The following is a 19,381-nucleotide window of genomic DNA, read 5'->3' as shown; positions in this document are numbered from 1 at the left end:
TGAAGTGTCCCGTTGGGTTTGTGCGTCGCCCACAACGGAGTGCTTACCAGCAGCCGATGTGGCAACACTAGCAGCAACTGAATACGTTAACAGTAAAGTAATTTTAATTGGACTACAATGTTTGACATCCCTTCAACAACAAGCTCATTAGAGATGGAGCACAGGCACAGAACAGAAAAGAATGGGAAGGTAATTGGCTGTCTTCTTTCTAAGGAACCAAGCCAGCAATTGCCATACGCAATTTCTGAAAATCACAGAAAACCTACATCTGGATGGCGGGACAGTGATTTGAACTGTTGTGCTTCCAACTGTGAGTCCAGTCAGCTAACCACTGTGCCACCTCACTCGATACTTTCTTGAAGAAAGTTTATTTAAAGAACAATAGTGATTTCTGCAGAGCACAGTGAGCCAATGCACCTGTCATTAATTTGAGAGCATGAAAATAATTATATTACGGCCAATAATGAGGAACCAATTTGTTACCAAAATCCAGGAGTGTATCAGATAGTATGCAATCTTTAGCACGGATAATGTTACGACCCATCTGAAATGGTTGAAACAGCTGAAGTGTAAAGTGAAGACTGTTGTAATAATTGGCGTTCATATTTGGAATTTGTAAAGATGGATGTAAATAAGTGATCCACCTGAACAGCGCAGCATGAACTATTACAGTGGTTCCTGGGTAAAGAATGACACCTGTCCCATGAGGCAGCAGTACAAAAATATCTTTTGTGTAAAGACTGTGGCTGTATGTCTGACAGCACTGGGATGTCATTTGTGTCTTCACAAAAAGTACAAAGATATAAATTTGTTTCAGTAGTGCCTGTTGTTGAACTACTTTTCATAAATTGTTAAACAACCATACCATGAAATATTTGGAGCAGAAGAAGATACAAAGTAACTGATTAGAAACATTACAAGTTTTTGTGTCCCTTTGAACATTAATGAATGATGGATTGTGCTCATTACTACCCTAGAAGTTACTAACATGATCATGATGTATCTACCAGTACAGTATCTACCATGGATTGCATGTATATTGTGTATTCAGATAGCAGTCAGCTTGCAATATGTAGCTGTTGCTTTCAAGCAAAGTAGGAATGTTATTACTTCTGCATATTTACAAATAAATTAAACGAATTTATTACATCTAGAATTAATATTTGACACAAAAAATATCATAACTTAAATACTGCAATATATATCTAGATGCGAGGAAGAGAAAAATCTCAAACATGGTTGTTGTTAGGCAAAGAGAAACAATCAGATAAAACCTTATTTATTCATGTATTATTATTCTCTGTTACCACCAAAAAATTATTGTATTTTTCAATATTAAACAAAAAATCACAACAAAAAATATATATGGACAGTGATCAAAACTCCAGGAGAATACAGAAATACTTAATTGTGCAATGAACCTACCTCTCTCACAGAAGAATGCAAATTGTATAGCATTCCCACCACAGCCACAAAAAGCATCTACAATCAGGTCACACTGACATCTCTCAGCAATATGTTCTGCAACTCTTTCTGGTGTCACTGAGAACCAACTATCTAAAAGTAATAAAAATATTTATTATTTAGTTGCAGGTTTCATACCCCATATTCATGGCGAACATTATGGTGTGAGACAGGTTAATGTAATGAAAGATTGCAATGACAAAAAGAGAGATTGCAATGACAATTGAAGAAAGTATTTTTATGGCTACATGCAATTCATTTACCAGTTTGTAATTGCCTACTAATTACTATTCAAGGATTCCTCTACTGTACAGAAGAAGTTGTTACAGAGAAACGACTTTAACCTACACTTGAAGACACATCTGCTGTCTTTCAGACATTTTATTTTCAATTGATGTTTGTCAAAGATTTCTATAGGAATGAATGTCACTCCTTTGTGTGCCACGTGTTCACTAAAGGGAAGTTCAAAGCATTTTTCTTTTTAGTATTGTTAAAGTTATTAACATGTTTTGCACAAATGGACTAGTCTTAAAATTTGAAAAGAACAACTATTTTTGCACTGTCAGTAATACCTCACACCTATTAATGTAGTGAAGCAAGAAAAAGTAATCAACAAGTTAGAAAGTTCAAATTTTTCGGGTATACATACCGATGAAAGCTGAAACCAGATAAATCTAGTCATAGATCAGCTAAACATTTAGATTCAATTAATTTTGCTATAAGAATAACTATTAACTTTGGGCAGCACAGAAATCAGTAAATAAATATAATTGCAATTTTCAATGAGGTAGCTTCTCATTTGGGCAAAATGTATTTACTTCACAAAAGAAAGTAATTACAATTACACATAGGGTCTCCCACTATTTGTGCTAATCACAAATGTTGCACTTGTGCAGCCCTGGCACTCCTCTCAGCTTGGCGTCTCAGGTGTCCACTACCAACAGTGACACATCCTTATACACACTAGAGGCACGCACTCAGCTTGGAGCCAGAAGTGTCGGCACTCTTAAACTGGCCCTGCTCACCCTACAGTTATCACTGACAGAATTTGCACATAACTATCACTTGCAGTTTGCAAGCAATGGTTCAATTAGTTGAACGTAACATGTCCACCATGTAAATCTAATGGACTTTTTTTTTTTTTTTTTTTTTTTTTTTTTTTTTTTTTTTTTTTTTTTTTTTTTTAATGTTTCTAAATTTTGTGTCGCTAACTGGGAATATTCCTTCAGCTTGAGAGCCAATTCTATCTAATTGTCTTATAGCTACTGTCAGGAAAGGTAATACCATTTGTATTTGTTTTGTTGCTTCATTATAAAGCACTGCTTTAGATCATATGTTCAGTTTTTTAGAATTCTTTTAAACGAAAAATTATTTTCTGCTAGTTTTTTTTATAAGATTAACTGTACAGTTTGCAGTGCAGATTTAATTAATAATTATATCTAGGTCCTCCAATTATATGAAGACTTATTCATTTATTTCACCTTGCAAGATAATTGTGATGTTAACAACAATATATATAGAAATTAACATATGATATTTAGGAAACGTCAGTCTTTTCCAACAAAATGTTAAGCAGTTTCCTCATAGCATGCCTGTTTGATGTGAATCCTGGCATTTAACAGAAATGGTTGGAAACAGGACAGAATGAATAAAATGTGGAGAAATTCACTGGTTCGAGGAAACATTACAAATTATAGAAATAAGGTTAGCAGAAGAGATGCAAGAAAACAAACATGTAAGTATGGGAAAGGCATGGATAGTGTTAGCAATGTAGCAGAAATTTTTGATTCTCTGAGTTCACACACATTTATTACTGCTGATCTTTCTAGAAAACTAGATTCTATATTACATGAATAAATATATAATATGGAGAATTTGAACTGTATTTCGTAACATATAACTACTTTAGCTGTTCTTCCTTCAAACTCTGATTATTTTGATTAAAATAATGTTCTAATCGATTTACTTTTGTTTTGTAACTTAACTTATGCAATTGCTATGAGTGAAACAGAATATGCATGATACGATTTATTCATTTGGAAAGATAGCTAGAATTTTCATGTCTCTAAAAACTAAGTGGTTCTTCAGAAATGCAGAAAAAATGGTTTTTCAAGGTATGACGATTTTACAATTTTGAATGTAATGATGCTATTAAAAAACTGATAATCAACCACAAAACAAATCAAATGTAATATCTGAAACCAAACAATTCCAAATTAATATAGGCTACTGTTACTGCTCCTGCAGTCCCTTCAGTCTGAGCACTGGTTTGATGCAACCCTCCACACTAGGCTGTCCTTTGTGAGTTTTTTCCTTGGAACAACCACTGCACCCAACATCAACTTTAACCGATTACTGGAGTCAAGCCTTTGTCTCTCATAATAGTTCTTATCCACAACACTTCCACCCATCACCAAATGAACTATTCCATGTCGTCTTAAGTTCTGTCCTATCAAACTATCCACTAGTCAATATTTTGGCCACAGCCTTCATTGGCAAAAGAGGAACACACACCATTCATGAACACAAGTGAGAACACCTCAAGTGCACTGACCACAAGCTCTGGCAGCTTGGGCCAGAAAAGAACTATCACCTGGGATGGAAGCAGCAATCTGGAGGGACAGGGAAGGGATAGTAGAGGGGAAGGGGAAGGGATAGTAGAGTATGGAGGGGAGGGGGGAAGCTCTCTGATGGACTGTGGAGGGACTAGAATGCCAACAGGCACAGCATTAGGTTGTGGGGCATGGTGGTGGGGAAAAAAAGGAGTGAAAAGAAGAGGAGCGTGGAAAGATGGGTGGTTGCATTGGCAGATGGCAGCAAACAAAGAGGATAGGAGACGACACTTGAGAGGAGATATGAAGGACGGGAAGGATACTGTTGGACAGATGGTGTGAGGACAGTATGTTACCATATATTAAGGCCAGGATGATAACGAGAGCGGAAAATGTGTTGTAAGACTAACTCCCATCAGAATAGTTGAGAAAAGCTGGTGGTAGAAGGGAGCATCAAGATGGTTCAGGAAATGTGTAACCAGTTCACCAAACTGAGTGGGAATTGGAGCAAAATCAGCGCCCAAGGAGGTCGAGACTGAGAAAGAAAATAAAAATCCAATAGTTACTCATCTGCAGTGTGCTGGTCCAGTCTCCAGAACAATTCGTAGAATCTTATGAAAACATGGCATCCAATGTATTCTTTTTCCATAGGTGATTATAAAAAGTTGTCTTTGTGATCTTAAAGGTGATCTAGGTCTCAAAGTTGTGTATGTAGTGTATTTCATGCCAGAGTGATATGTATTATGTGGGAGCAGACTAAGAGAACAGTCGAAGAGAGGTGCAAGGAACATCAGCGGCACACCCATATAAAAACCAAGCATACCTTCTGTCACTAAGCTCAGTCTCAAGTATAATAATGAAATTAAAGCTGACAAGATCAGTATCATGGTGCAAACACGAAGTTTCTGGAACAGCATAGTAAAGCAATGATGTCAGAAAACCTTATGAACTGGAATGGACATTTTGCTTTAAGCAAGGTTATCAAGATCCCACTGGCCACATCATTCACCAGAGTTAGTAAATGCTGAGAGAATTTGCACTTCACAGAGTAATAATGTAGATTCCGAGAAACAAAGGAGCAGCAAAGACATAGTGGCCTCCACGAGTCAAAGTCAGCTATAAATAGCTGTGCAACACTAACAATCCTTCATGGTCTCTGAGTCAAAGAAACAAGTGCTCGTAATAATACAGCTTATAGTAGTTGAAGAAAATAACTATTGGCTGTCAAAATATTGTGCAAAAAATGGAATCTACAATTCGACTGAACACCCAAAACCACACCATTAAAATTCTTTATTTTAGGAAAATGTTTCTCACTGTTGCCAGTTTGCGTTTTATATTGTATTTACTTCAGCTATCACCTTAATTTTACACTAAAACTTGTTAACTGCTTTCAGTGCCCCACTTCATAAACCAATTTCCTCAGCATCAACTGATTTAAACTGACGCCATTCCATCAAATTTACTTTAATTTTTTTGATGTTCAGCTTATAACTTCTTCTCAGAACACTATCGACACTGTTCAACTGTTATTGCAAATGTGACAGAATAATTGATAATCTTAAATTTTTTTTCTTGTCTTTGAAGATTCATTCCCAAATTTTACCTCAGTTTCCCTTACTGCTTGCTCAATGTACATATAAAACAACATGAGATATGGGCTGCAATCTGCCTCGTTACTTGCTCTATTAATGCCTTCCTTATACCTACTTAAACTCAAAACTACGAACAATTTAAAATGAAACGTTTGTCCATATTAAGAGCTATTCATAAAAACTAAGCACAAAATTTTTTACAGTGTTGTCTGCTTTACACTGCTGCAGTTGCATTACATTTTCACTCAATGTAGTTTTTACACCAAGCAATCAGTCACAACAAAAGGTCATAATACAGAAACAAATTTATTTTAAAACACCTGTAATATAATGAAAACCTGAACTGACACTGAAATGTACAATAATAATTTACCATTATCCATTCTAATTCCTTCATCAAACTTCGAGAAAAGTTGGTATCGTCGAACCCAGTACTTCATAAGCTTGGGATTGGATATAATTTCTTCTGGGATTTTAGAACTCAGCCTTTTTCCTTTCTTTCGTTTCTTTTTCTGCTGAGGTTTCTTGACTATTTCCTGGTCATCTGCAAGAGGAACAATCTCTCCGTCACCACTGTTTGCAACCTCAAGCACTGAAGACTTTTCAGCATTAGGTAAACTTTCCGCCAGTTCTACAGTGCTTGCTGGATCTGTGTCACAGCCACAAAGTGAAAGTCGCTTCCTTTCTTTCCTCACAACACTTTTCTGTTGTTGTCGTTGGGCAGGTGAAATATCTTCATCTGAGCTTGAGTGCGTATCGGTAATAATAGCTGCTGTGGTTCCATAAGGTTGTGCACTGGAGATTGTAATACTGTTCAAAAACTGTTTTGTCTAGAAAACAAGAAACATTGAATAAGTGTTAAGTACTGCACAGGCCTTAAAGTAAGTAACAGTTCCATGTAGTTTACAGAGGGTAAGTATGAATGTTCTTGAGAGAGAAAAGGGTCCTTTCTTACCTGATTATGGCACCACTCCTGTTCACTTTATGTCTACTTCAGTTCTATTTTAGTTAAGCCCCTTGGATTTACTCATCTCCTATCTTACCCGCAACTGTTGCGAAACATTGAAAGAAGGGAGGCTACATACAATGTCCATGCATGCAACTGGATCGTATGGCTGCAAGATTGTGCCTTTGATAAAGTTTCCAAACCAACAGGGGGCACTGATCAAAATTCAGCATCAACCCCTTGTAATATATGGGACAAATGTCATAACATGCAAATGTGAATTTCACTTCAACCTCAGGTTGAGGGTCCGACCTACCTGCTTCTCCTTCCTAAACCTTTCCCTTATAATGGATCAAATGCGACACGACACGATGTGCGATTATTAATTTGTCATAAGTTAAAACATAGTGACATGAAACAGTATTAATACAGGTCACAGATCTGAGACTATTTATTTAAATGTAATTTAGGGCATCTTTCATGCAACAATAGTAAATGAGAATTTTTTCGCAAATATGAGTTAGTTGTGAGCAGTGATAACTATATATAAACTCTTACAAGTGCAAACTTACTCAGGAATGATAGGTTCTCTCTGATTCCTAGTATGTAACAAGAAGATTTAGATTTTACTTTAGTTCTGGATGGGGCTACGGCATTATATAGGTGTAAAAGTGTTTTGTTAGCCAGCAAATGGTTTTCTCTGCATAAATCCGAGATATTTAACATGGTAAAATACTTTTCTTCGATAAAACCTACTGAGATAATAATTGCTACAGCAGCTACGGATGGACAACATTCAGACAGCTGGAATCTGAGGAGACTGATCGTGGGTTCAAGCCTGCTTTCGGTCCGGCTTTACATATGGATTTGATTAAAGTTGTTACATCAAACACAAATTCTCTCCTTATGCAGACCAGTGATTACTACTCCATGTAGAGCACTATATTGCATGGTTGTTTACAATCTGTCTAAAGAGCTCTGCTGAATCCTTTTCCAAGTTCCAGCACCAAAAAAATAGTGGCTGCAGCAGTGTGGAACAAACAATTCTATGACAACTGTCTTGTTAATAATTTCACTTCTACAAGACAATGAAAAGTGTGTCCAATAAACACAAATTGTTATCAAAGAAGATCTATTTCTTTACTTCCTTCTTTTTGTCAATTCACTACAGCAAATTAACAAAAAATGGCTCAAATGGCTCTGAGCACTATGGGACTCAACTGCTGTGGTCATCAGTCCCCTAGAACTTAGAACTACTTAAACCTAACTAACCTAAGGACGCCACACACATCCATGCCCGAGGCAGGATTCGAACCTGCGACTGTAGCAGTCGCACAGTTCCGGACTGCGAGCCTAGACCCGCAAGACCACCACAGCCGGCAGCAAATTAACAGATCTATACAACAGACTTTAATGAACTGCAGTGTAATAATCTTAGCAGCATTTAATGAACTTCAGTGAGTTAGAGTTGACAAGAATAATCACTCAGAAAGAAAACAGTTACAAAATGTAAGCTTCTGTTTTCTTTACTTTTTAGTATTCCAATCAGTAGAATTGAAATTTTATTTTCTGGGGGATAAAAACAGACCACCTATGCTGTCTCCTAGTAGTTTTACATTTTCTCAACTGAATTCTCTAATAACACACATAGACATAGTTCGTAACATGTTAATGTGTGCACAAAATACCACAAACAATAAATAAATCCTCCCGATGCAAGCAATGAAGAAAATTTTTTGGCTGATACACTCTTATCATAAAAAGAAAAGCAAAACAACATACCCTCGATAGAGCAGATTCACATTCATTGCCATCGTCATCATAATAGATGTGTCGTGATGCCATGGAACGATTCAAGTTCATTTTCAACTGCCTATTCTGTACTCTTATATTACGCTTTCGGTACAGCACAGAACTCTTCGGAATGTGTCGGTGAGGCTGAAATGCGTAGCCCATTAAGGAAAATGCAGCTTTAACTCTCTGCAAGCTTGCTTCATCTGAATCACTCTCATGGCTGAAAAATGAGGAAAAATTGTTGAAAAGGTATCTTCGGTCAAAGTTGTATGGTATCAAACATCATTAGCATGCGAGGGGAGTGGAGCAGAGGGGAGCGGAGGGGATGACAATCATAAAATATGAGTGCATTATTTGCGTTTATATTGTTTTGTTTTCTTTCATTTTATTTTAAGGCGCAAAAACAACTAGGGTCATATGCACCTACATCAGAACTGTAGAACACAAAGACAAAGAGAAGAGTTAAAAATGACTACACTTTAATCCCAAACGATGGAAGAGAAGACGCTTAAAAACAGGAAGAGACAGCAAACACAAATAAGAATGTAAGTTGTATGAAGAAAAAAAAAAAAAAGAGTATTCTGTCAGGACACGGCCGACTGTCGAAGGTTGAGTACAATGAGTAGAATGTAGTGGGGAAGCACCACTTAACAAATGACGAGGGCTAAAAGACAGTGCCTGATACACAACCTAGCTAAAATAATCTCACAATGAGAGGGCCGAAAGAAGGTCCAAGTTGCTGGGAGAGGCTTAATAACCCGACGTTTGTTCCCATCAAGGATGGACCAGGGGTTATGCCAAAGTGACACCACCTGCTGACAGACAGCAACACAGATATCATCTGAGGGAATGCAAAAACTAGTGCACTCAGGTACAAGGACTGCAGCAACATCAGTGGCCTTGTTTCTTGTCAGATCGAAGTGACCAGGAACCCACAAACATCACAATGGCTCCATCAAGAGTGAGCAAGTGACAGCTTTCCTGGACATGTTGCACTAAGGGATGGATGGAGTACAACAAACAGAGGCTTTGAAAGGCACAGAGTAACGGAGCAGATGACACAATTGAAAAACCTGTGTCGCTGGTTTTATGCATGGTCTGATACAGGGCAAAGAGATCTACTCTAAACACTGAGCAGTGTTCCGGAAGCCAATACTGAAAAATGTTGGTGCCAATGATGAAGGCACAGCCGACACCTCAGTCAGTCCGAGAGGCATCAGTGTACACGAAAGTACTACTGCAAAGATATGTGTGGAGATTATGAAACTTAAGGCCATAGAGTGAGGTTGGAGTCGTGTCCTTAGGAAGTGAATGAAGGCCAAGGTGCACATGGGCCGTCACACAAAGCCAAGATGAAGGGTTTACACTCACTGGGAAAGTTGCAGGTAGCACGAAATTAAGTTGCTGGGGCAAGAGCCGAAAGCGAACTCAAGGACGCAACAAAGAAGCGGTACATGCTCTATACTGGTGAAGGAATAGACATAGGATGGGTGGCCAAGCATGGCAGACAAACAGCATACATATCTTCTGAGGAGAAAGTCAAGGTAGTAGGACAGTGGTAGTTTGCCAGCTCCTGTATAAAGACTCACTACCAGGCTAGTGTAAAAGGCTACAGTGGCCAAACAGATGCCACACTGGTGGGTAGTATTGAGACGGACAGACATGGAGGTGCATAAACAAAACACCCATTGTCTGTTCTTGAACAGAAACGGGACTGGTATACATGGACGTGGGTGGTTTGATCTCTTCCCCAGGAAGTACCACCGAGGCAACGTAGGACACTGAGGGACTGCATATAGTGGGTTGCCAAGGAAGACTTGTGGCAGGACCAAAGTTTCATGCTGAGCATGCGAGTCCCAAGAATTCCTTAGATTTCTTGAAACAGAAGAGCAACATGCTCAACACGTAAAGACAGTGGAAGCAACCTATAGCACACCTGAAAATCATACCAACAGTTTTGTCAGTGAAAAAAACAAAAGCCAGTGGCAAAGCTCCATGATTAAAAATGATCACGACATCACTGAAGATGCCACTCAGTGAGACAAGTCTGCGGAGAATTGCAATAGATGGCAAAATTGTCAATAAAATCGGAGCTGGAAGTGACCAGCAGAAGACATGCCATTATAGGGTTAATCAAAGTAGACAAGAGGGCGATGTTCTGGACAATGTTTTCCTGGATAAAGGTGTCGGACGAGGCAAAACCCACATGTACCTTGACAACTCAGTGTTTTAAAAATACCTGAACGAAATGGGGCATGCGACCACGGAAGTCCCACTTGTAGCGACTATGGAGGATACCAGTGCTCTCGCAGATGTCTTAGGCTTTCTCCAAATTGAAAAACAAGGCCACAGTATGGAATTTCTACAGAAGACCATTCACGACACGGGTGGACAAAGTGATGAGATGGTCAACTGCAAAACAATTAGCTCGAAATGCACACTATGCAGTGGTTAGTAAATTGCGTGACTTGAGCCGCCATACAAGCCAGGCGTGAATTATACGTTCCATCACTTTGCAAACACAGCTGGTGAGAGAATGGGGCAGTACCTAGAAGGAAGATATTTGTCTTTACTGGTCTTAGGTCTGGGTATGACAGTGGTTTCATGCCAAAGTCTGGGAAATGTGTCCTCTGGTCAGATGCGGTTGTATATACAAAGGAGAAAGTGCTCGCCTGCAAGAGAAAGGCGCTGTAACATCTGAATGTTAACACTGTCTGGCCCTCGGGCTGTGGATTGGCATGAAGTGAGAGCATGATAGTGAAGGCGGTATTGTAGCACTCATGATTCTGAGAAGAGAGGTGTGTCACCTGAGAATCCTCCACTTGTTTCTGATGGAGGAAGGCAGGGCAATACTGGGAGGAGCTCGAAACCTCCACAAAATGGTGTCCAAAGATGTTGGAGATAGTAATAGGATCCAATGTGCTACTGACAGGCGGAATTTGGGGAATGAATCTTTGTTTCAGAGACCCGCCAGATATTGGCTCACATGACAGAAGGGGTAGCAGAATGTTAAAAGAACTAGTAAATGAAATCCAGCTACCTTTTTTGCTATCCCAAAGAACAACAACAACACTGTGCATGCAACTGTTTATAAAGATTGTAGTTTGCCATTGTAGGATGATCATTAAAAATGCAGAGAGCACATCTCTGCACGCGAATTGCACAGTGACACACCTCAATCCACCAAGGGATCATGAAAAGGCTTTGTGAAGAGGAAATGTGAGTAATGGAACATTCTGTGGCAGTAAGGATAATGTTTCTACGCTATTCTACCTGGTCGTAACAACTGGGGAAAATGATGTTCATAGAAAGTTTACAGGGAGGAGTAAAGCCTCCAGTCAGCCTTAGAAAGCCGCCATTTGGGTGTGCACGTAGGTTGGGTAGGAGACAGCAAACAACTCCCACATGAGATAGAATGCCATCATCAGGGGGAAAGTCAAAAATGGACTGGGAAGAAATGCAAGAGCTCAAAGCAGTTGTAAGCAATTTTGTTTCCTGGAGGCAGATAATTAGCATACGCTGCGATTTTAAGGGCACCCGTGAATCCTCTTTGTTTGATCTAAGGCCGCGAACACCCCACTGAAGGACAGTCATAACAAGGAAAAGGGGAGGAGGGAAAAAAAATGAAAGGATGTCACCCTGGCCAAGTGCCAGCCTTCAGAAGACTCACTGCTAGAAGTGCAGAGGCTGGAGGATCCTTCTCCATCAGATCTGCATCATCATCATCGGCATTCTCCTTCTGTCAATATGCAGACTCCAGGGCAGAAAAACGATTGGCTGGGCGCACCGGTAACACGGAGGTCGGCTGGGCTAAGGTACCACATGGCAACACCATCAAAGAGGGTCTTTGAGTCGGCGAAAGAGAAGACCGTTTCCCTTTGTTCCCCTTCTTGGAGCCTTTTCAGTTGGCAGAGGAAGACTCAGATGTTTGTTGGCTGGAGGGACACAGGAAGTCTTCGTGGAAGAATTCCTTCTGTTCTTTCCAGCCTGGTGGTTGTGTAGCAGGTGATTTCACCCTAGGAGAAGAATGCTTGGTGGCTTGCTGCACAGCTAGACTAGGAGATGGCAATGCTACCATGACAATGGGCGATTTCACAACCGCAATGCTGAATTGGAGGTCGCATGTCTGCTTGGCCATGTCTTTCATGGAGCAAGATATACAAGAACAGTACTTTAAGTGTCAGATGGTAGAACACAGGGTTTGCGACTAGCCAGTAACTTGTGAGTGACCGACATTGGTAGCCGCGCATCGGGTTCGGAATATAGGGTCGGACTGTAATAACTTCATAGCCTGCTTTGATCTCAGATGGAAGCACCACTCTACCAAAGGTGAGAACAGGGTGCATTTGTGCATTAAGGGTGCCTCTATCTTTTTTATCACCCAATGGATGGCAGTGACACCCTCATCAGAGAGGTACGTTTTGATTTCTGCCTTGGTCAGACCATTGAGCACCCTAGTTAAATAACACCATGGGGAAGAATTCAGAATTCTATGAGCTTCGACACAAACAGGATACCTGTAGAGAAGCGAAGCAGCAAGCAGTAGTTTTGCTTGAGAAACAGAAGTAGTCTCCAAAAGTAAAGTGCCACTGCATAAATACCTTTCTGAATTAGAAATGCATTTACTGCTGCGTAGGACTGACCATCTGCAGTACGTGAAACCACGAGGAACCATAGTGCAGCTGGGAGGGTGTTTGAACTGGGAGCTTCATTCCATTTACGTTCTATAGACATTGACTGCAAGGGGTGCTCACTTGCCTTACATGATTGTTCCCATCTCAGGTCAAACCTCCCCAACACATGTCTGAGGGACCAATTGGCAATTTGATAAGGTAGCAGCCCAGGCAATCACCCCTTCCTGGGCCTGGCCTGTACCAGGGGTATGTGTGAATCCTACCTGTCAACCCAGGGCTCGGAATTTAGTGTTACCCACCCTCCTGTTATGCATCAAGACTTATGGACCGGAGTGCATAGGGTGGAAGATGATAAAGAGGAGCCTCAAACACCGAAGTGGAGGATGGATAGGAGAAGGTGAAGGTGAAAGAAAAAAGGAACGAAAACCAGTGGCGAGACTGTTCTGTCTGGCACTGAAAATGTGGAACACATTCTAAAAAACACCCCAAACATGTTCCCCATGGGAGGCGAAAAAGAATAGCAAGAGGACAGACATGCAGCACGGAAGGGAAAAAATGGTGCTAAGGCTGGAGCCCCATAGCAGCCAAGCACAAACCCGCCAAAGAGAGGCAAGTCCCCTGAGGGTGACTGTGTTTATAGAAAACATTAAAGTTACAAGTGGGCAACTATATAAAATGGAAACACTATGAGAAAACATTCTCTAAAAAGACACACAATGTAGATTAAAAAAGAAAAAGAAAGGAAGGAAGGAAGAAAAAGAAAAAAAATTAAGACTAATGCCCATGCAAAGTATTCAACAGCAAAATTACACTCAGAAGCATGAAATTTATAGCCATACCTCACAGATATGCACATATGTAATTAGTTATTTTTGCAAATAAGAACTGACACTGCCTATAAGACAATAGCTTAAGGCACCGACATGAATTTAAGCATATACAATATATTCCACTGACAATTCTCTTACTTTTGGAAATCAATGAAGTTGAATGGAAGTAAAACCAAGGAAAAATATACTGATGTAACTCATAAATAATGGGAAATACTAAATACCACAACAATACTTTGATGAATATCCCATCACAGAAACAATATAAAAAGATAAGGTCACTTAACCTCACATACACATTAATGGTGGGTGGAAATAAAGCAAAGCAGCCAATAATCTGAAGATTGTTTTGAACACTACAGTGCTTAATCAGCCTGGTTCTGTTGGAGGTAGCATGCTGTTGCCTTCCCCTGACCTCTGGACTGATTGCCCAGCCAGCTGTACTGGGACCTACAGTATAGGCTGAATTCCAAACCGTGGTGCAACTCAGCATTTCTCAGATCAGTAAACATTGTCAGAGGTGAAAGAAATAAATGACAAAAATCCTAAGATTGACAGGAGATTGAAACTGTGACCTTAGATTTGTAGTCTGGCACTTAACCAAGGCACAATTAAGCTACTTATGACTGTATTAGCTTTTGGACTTAAAACTAATTTTACTCTGTATAATTCTTCTAATGTTTTCTATAATCCTGTCATGATTATAACACCAAATATGAACATACAAAAATTCCTAATGATATTGGTTTGCTATTTAACACTTGAAAGTTGTGATATTAAAATTAGGATCCCATCAGATACTTAACATCATTTTCATATGGCCTGGAGAAAATTTAATGAGCTAGTTCGGAAACACTAAATCCATGATGTCCAAAATTCTTTTATTTTCCGATGTAGCCATAATTAATAACAACGAACTTCATTCAACGTTTTCCCAATAAGTAGATATCGTCTCTCAAATGTAACTTTAAAAGGTATCCAGGATACCCATACTAGACTACAATGGTCTCTAGTTTTACCTTTAAAAATCCTGTGAGAATAGGTGGAAGTCCAAGGATGGGAAATTTAGTGAATAAGTTGTTTGTTTAAGCCATTTGTTCTTCAAACTCTCATTGGCTCAGAGAATAAGTACGAAATTTTCAAGGAGATTTTTAGGTTGTTCTGGCAATAGGTAAAAATAATCCCTTCTGATTCCTAGAAAATAAAAATTCCAGCTTTATGGCAGATGAAACCAACTACGTCTTTATTGATGCTGGGCCATCGAATTCCAGTCATTTGGTAATATTGTTCCTGTCATAAAAATGTGGACTAGTGTCTCAGCCAGAGTAACAAATCTGGGCATAAAACCAATTGAATTTATCTTTGAATACTCATAGATTCGTGAAACTTCCTGGCAGATTAAAACTGTGTGCCAGACAGAGACTCGAACTCGGGACCTTTGCATTTCGCGAGCAAGTGCTGTACCATCTGAGTTACCCAAGTGCAACTCACGACCCGCCCTCACAGCTTCAATACTGCCAGTACCTCATCTCGTACCTTCCAAACTTCACAGAAGTTCTTCTGCAAACCTTGCAGAACTAGCATTCCCGTAAGAAAGGATACTGTGGAGACATGGCTTAGCCACACTCTTGTGCAATATCTATCCAAAACTTGTTACACTATGCTCCCACATTTAACTAAGATAATCTGTTATTGTATGACTATGGCTTTGTAAGGGAAAAAACTAGTTCGAACACTAACAAATACTGCAGAAAATTAACATTTTGTGTTACGCTTTATAATTACAAATGCCTTACGAGTCTCTAGATATTGTTTATTTCTTTCTCACTTGTTCTGTTATTACTGTGATATTGTCATGGCAACATTTGCTTTTCCTAATCTCATTCTGTTTTTATTATTCGAACATGCTCTGATGACAAAATTTCAATACTTCTGTGTTAACAGTGATATGGTGAAGGTAAGAAGAAATATGTTTACTATAAGCTGCAAGCTAATGTTTCCCTGAACATAGAGTGTAATCTTGTACTTATGCTCCCAATCCTTACCGTGTATAGCATCTCTATTAGAGTCATATTTATTCTCTTTTTGTCGACACTGCTTCTATGCCTCTTCAATACATGCTTTACATTTCCAAGACACAGAAGGGTCTTTTCCTTCAGTTCCATGCTGCACCAATTTTTGCAAAAGTATAGTCAGTCCACAGTTATATAAATATATATATTTAAATCAAAAAAGATACTCACTGTTGCCAATTTCTTTTATAGTTCTGTACTGCCTCAGACACAAAAATAACAGGCATTATCTGTTGACGCTGGAGCCAAAATCTGACTGACAGAATATTGTTATGACAAGATGTGTTGCTACTGTTTTTATACATAGCCTTTGTAAAAGCCTTCAGAAACACTCTTAGTAAGAAAACTGGCCTTTAAATTGTCTCCTCTGTTTCTCCATTTTACAGTAAAAAATGTTTAATAATGAATATTTTAATCTTCTGAAATGATACTGCATAGAAGACTTATTGCAGCACTAATATATGGTGCATTTATCTTTAAAACCCTATAAGATTTTTATTGTGCCCATTTAATGATCATTATGATGATTTTTCTAAAGCCCCAAAAATGTGGTTATTAGTTCCTTTATCCTCACAATCAAAGGAACAGTTGAAGAGCTTTGCATCTAGAGTCAAAAGCTATGGTATAGTCTCAAAAAATTAATTACAAAGAGTGGACAGAGTAATGATGATGAAAGCTGTACGGCACACACGTTTGGCAGGTGGCTCTAACTGTGATGAAATGTTGTATATATTTTGTGGACATATCTCAATGCAAGGGCAAGCGAAGAATGTAATTTCAATCTATTCAGTACAATAACTTCAAATAAAAAACTGAAGTGAATCAAATGATGATCTCAACTCGTAAAAGTAAACATGGGCCTATTGTCAAACAATTTTACGGATAGCTCAAGTACAGAATAGTGGGAATTAAAATTGGTATAAAGCTTATTCAGAGTAGCACAAGTTTGCTAAAGCCAGAGAACACATACAAATATCTGCAATGTCATAATGATGACATGTGTTGTTGTTGTTGTTGTTGTCTTCAGTCCTGAGACTGGTTTGATGCAGCTCTCCATGCTACTCTATCCTTGCAAGCTTCTTCATCTCCCAGTACTTACTGCAACCTACATCCTTCTGAATCTGCTTAGTGTATTCATCTCTTGGTCTCCCTCTATGATTTTTACTCTCCACGCTGCCCTCCAATGCTAAATTTGTGATCCCTTGATGCCTCAAGAACATGTCCTACCAACCGGTCCCTTCTTCTTGTCAAGTTGTGCCACAAACTCCTCTTCTCCCCAATTCTATTCAATACCCCCTCATTAGTTATGTGATCTACCCATCTCATCTTCAGCATTCTTCTGTAGCACCACATTTCGAAACCTTCTATTCTCTTCCTGTCCAAACTATTTATCATCCATGTTTCACTTCCATACATGGCTACACTCCATACAAATACTTTCAGAAAAGACTTCCTGACACTTAAATCTATACTCGATGTTAACAAATTTCTCTTCTTCAGAAACGCTTTCCTTGCCATAGCCAGTCTACATTTTATATCCTCTCTACTTCGACCATCATCAGTTACTTTGCTCCCCAAATAGCAGAACTCCTTTACTACTTTAAGTAATGACATAACAGTGATGACATAACAGTGGAAAAAAAGAATGACAAGGTTCGAAGGATGACTGACCTCTTCTGTCTATCCACAACACTTTTCCATTTCAGGTTGTATCACTTGTTTTGTGGTATATCTTATCAATATTTTATTTTTCACATACTGATTAACACTTTCAGTGGTAATCAAATACACAGCATGTGCCACAAGTAAAAAATACTATTCTTGTGACTGCAGCACCTGTCTGTTAATATAATCACAGACAATTAAGAATCGTCACAATCCTACTTCTGGAAAGGAATACTGCAATATAGTTTATAACAAAAAGTTATTTTTTTCCAGTCCGAGTCATTTAAGAAGCTGTTCAGTAGTGCAGTAGTGATAATATGACAGATGCAGGGTTTTAATGTCAATATTTTTTGAAATATCAACCATCAACACCATAAACATGCTCTGGGACAAAACAAAATGTTCTTTGGCGTTAAGGCTAGCACAAATGAGCAAAACATTAGCATTTTACTTCTTTTCATACAAATTTTCATTAATATTTAACTGTTGTATCAATTTCAATATCACATAAGAAACATATCAACTGTAGTGCACCATACCTCCTCTTCCGAGTAACAGTTTTTACTTCATCAGGTGTATCATCACAATCTGGAGCATCTGGTTGTGAATTTGCTTGTGACACACTCAAATTTTTTAGCAAGTGTCCTACAGAATCCATCAGTTTCCTGAAGAGACGAAGGTAAAATATAAAAGAAATATCTATGTATATCTTACATAAAAGATAAGCACAATGAAGTCTTAGCATTAGTAATATTACGAAAGGGAAAGGGAAAGGGAAAGGAATGAATAAACAACTTTGATATAAAACCTGTCCACAAACTGCCAAGATTTGAATCTTAATTTTTAAAAGAAAAAACTCAGTCCTAAAGTTTTACTACAGCCTTTAACTTCAACCAGGTCCTATGGCTGAAGAGAAAATAGGGAATACTCGGTTCAATTTTTCTTCTGAACGGTGTTCACAAGATAGTACAGTTTGCTTCTGTTTTGCTTTAGCGCGTAATACCTACTGTGGTCATATGCGCCCAAATCAAATTATAGAACACACAGACAGAGGAGTTAAAAAACGACTATACGTCAGTCCCAATTAACATACGACAGTTAAAAGCAGGGACGTGGAAAAAGTGCTAAAAAAGACACCATACAGAAACGGAGCGCCAAAACTAAAAATTAAACGGCCCTCACCATATTACTTTGGTGTATAAAAAGTAAAACGTGGTCAACAGCCCGCACGTCATTTGCTAAAATGACCCAAGCGGGAACATAAACAGTTAAAAAATGAGCATTCCATCAGGAAGTGGCAGACAGTTAAAACTTGGGTGTACAAAGTGGTGGGGTAGTGCCACTTCTCAAATGACGATGGCTAGAAAGGCACTGCCTAATACACGGCCTAGTGAAAATGACCTCAACGCGAGGCCCGAGAGTAGGTCGTCCATGCCGCTGGGAGAGGCTTAATAAGCCTGAGCTTATTATGGGGATGGGACGACCATTTGTGATGCCAAAGGGACACAACCTCCTGACAGACGGCAACACAGAGATCATCAGAGGGAATATAGGAACTAGCAGGCTGAGGTACAAGGACTACAGCCTTGGCAGCAGCGTCAGCAGGCTCATTTCCTGGCAGACCAACGTGACCAAGAACCCACAAACACCACAGTGGCACCACCAAGAGCACAAGTGACAAGTTTTCCTGGACCCTTTGCTCTATGGGATGGGTGGTATACAGCGCACATACACTTTGAAGGGTGCCGAGTGAGTCTGGGCAGAAGATACAATTTAAAAGTCTGTTGCCAGATGTACTCCATGGCCTGATACAAGGCGAAGAGCTCAGT

The 19,381-nt window shown here is 39.2% G+C and overlaps 1 protein-coding gene across 2 annotated transcripts in view; it reads right to left on the bottom strand.

The window, feature by feature from the left end:
• LOC126355020 (trimethylguanosine synthase-like) overlaps positions 1-19,381 on the bottom strand; it is a 63,177-nt gene that overhangs the window by 14,312 nt on the left and 29,484 nt on the right. Inside the window, exons 4-7 of one of the 2 annotated variants that reach the window (XM_050005163.1) lie at positions 18,092-18,217; positions 8,340-8,571; positions 5,985-6,441; positions 1,426-1,557 (exon numbers count right to left, since the gene is read on the bottom strand). In XM_050005163.1, coding sequence (XP_049861120.1) covers positions 1,426-1,557; positions 5,985-6,441; positions 8,340-8,571; positions 18,092-18,217 — 947 coding nt within the window. The remainder of the gene's footprint in view (positions 1-1,425; positions 1,558-5,984; positions 6,442-8,339; positions 8,572-18,091; positions 18,218-19,381) is intronic. The other variant, XM_050005164.1, reaches the window with a different exon arrangement.

This window comes from Schistocerca gregaria, chromosome 3 (genome assembly GCF_023897955.1).
Source record: "Schistocerca gregaria isolate iqSchGreg1 chromosome 3, iqSchGreg1.2, whole genome shotgun sequence".
Classification (NCBI taxonomy): Eukaryota; Metazoa; Arthropoda; class Insecta; order Orthoptera; family Acrididae; genus Schistocerca; species Schistocerca gregaria.
The sequence above is the reverse complement of the archived record's forward strand: the minus strand, read 5'-3'. Positions and strand labels throughout refer to the sequence as shown.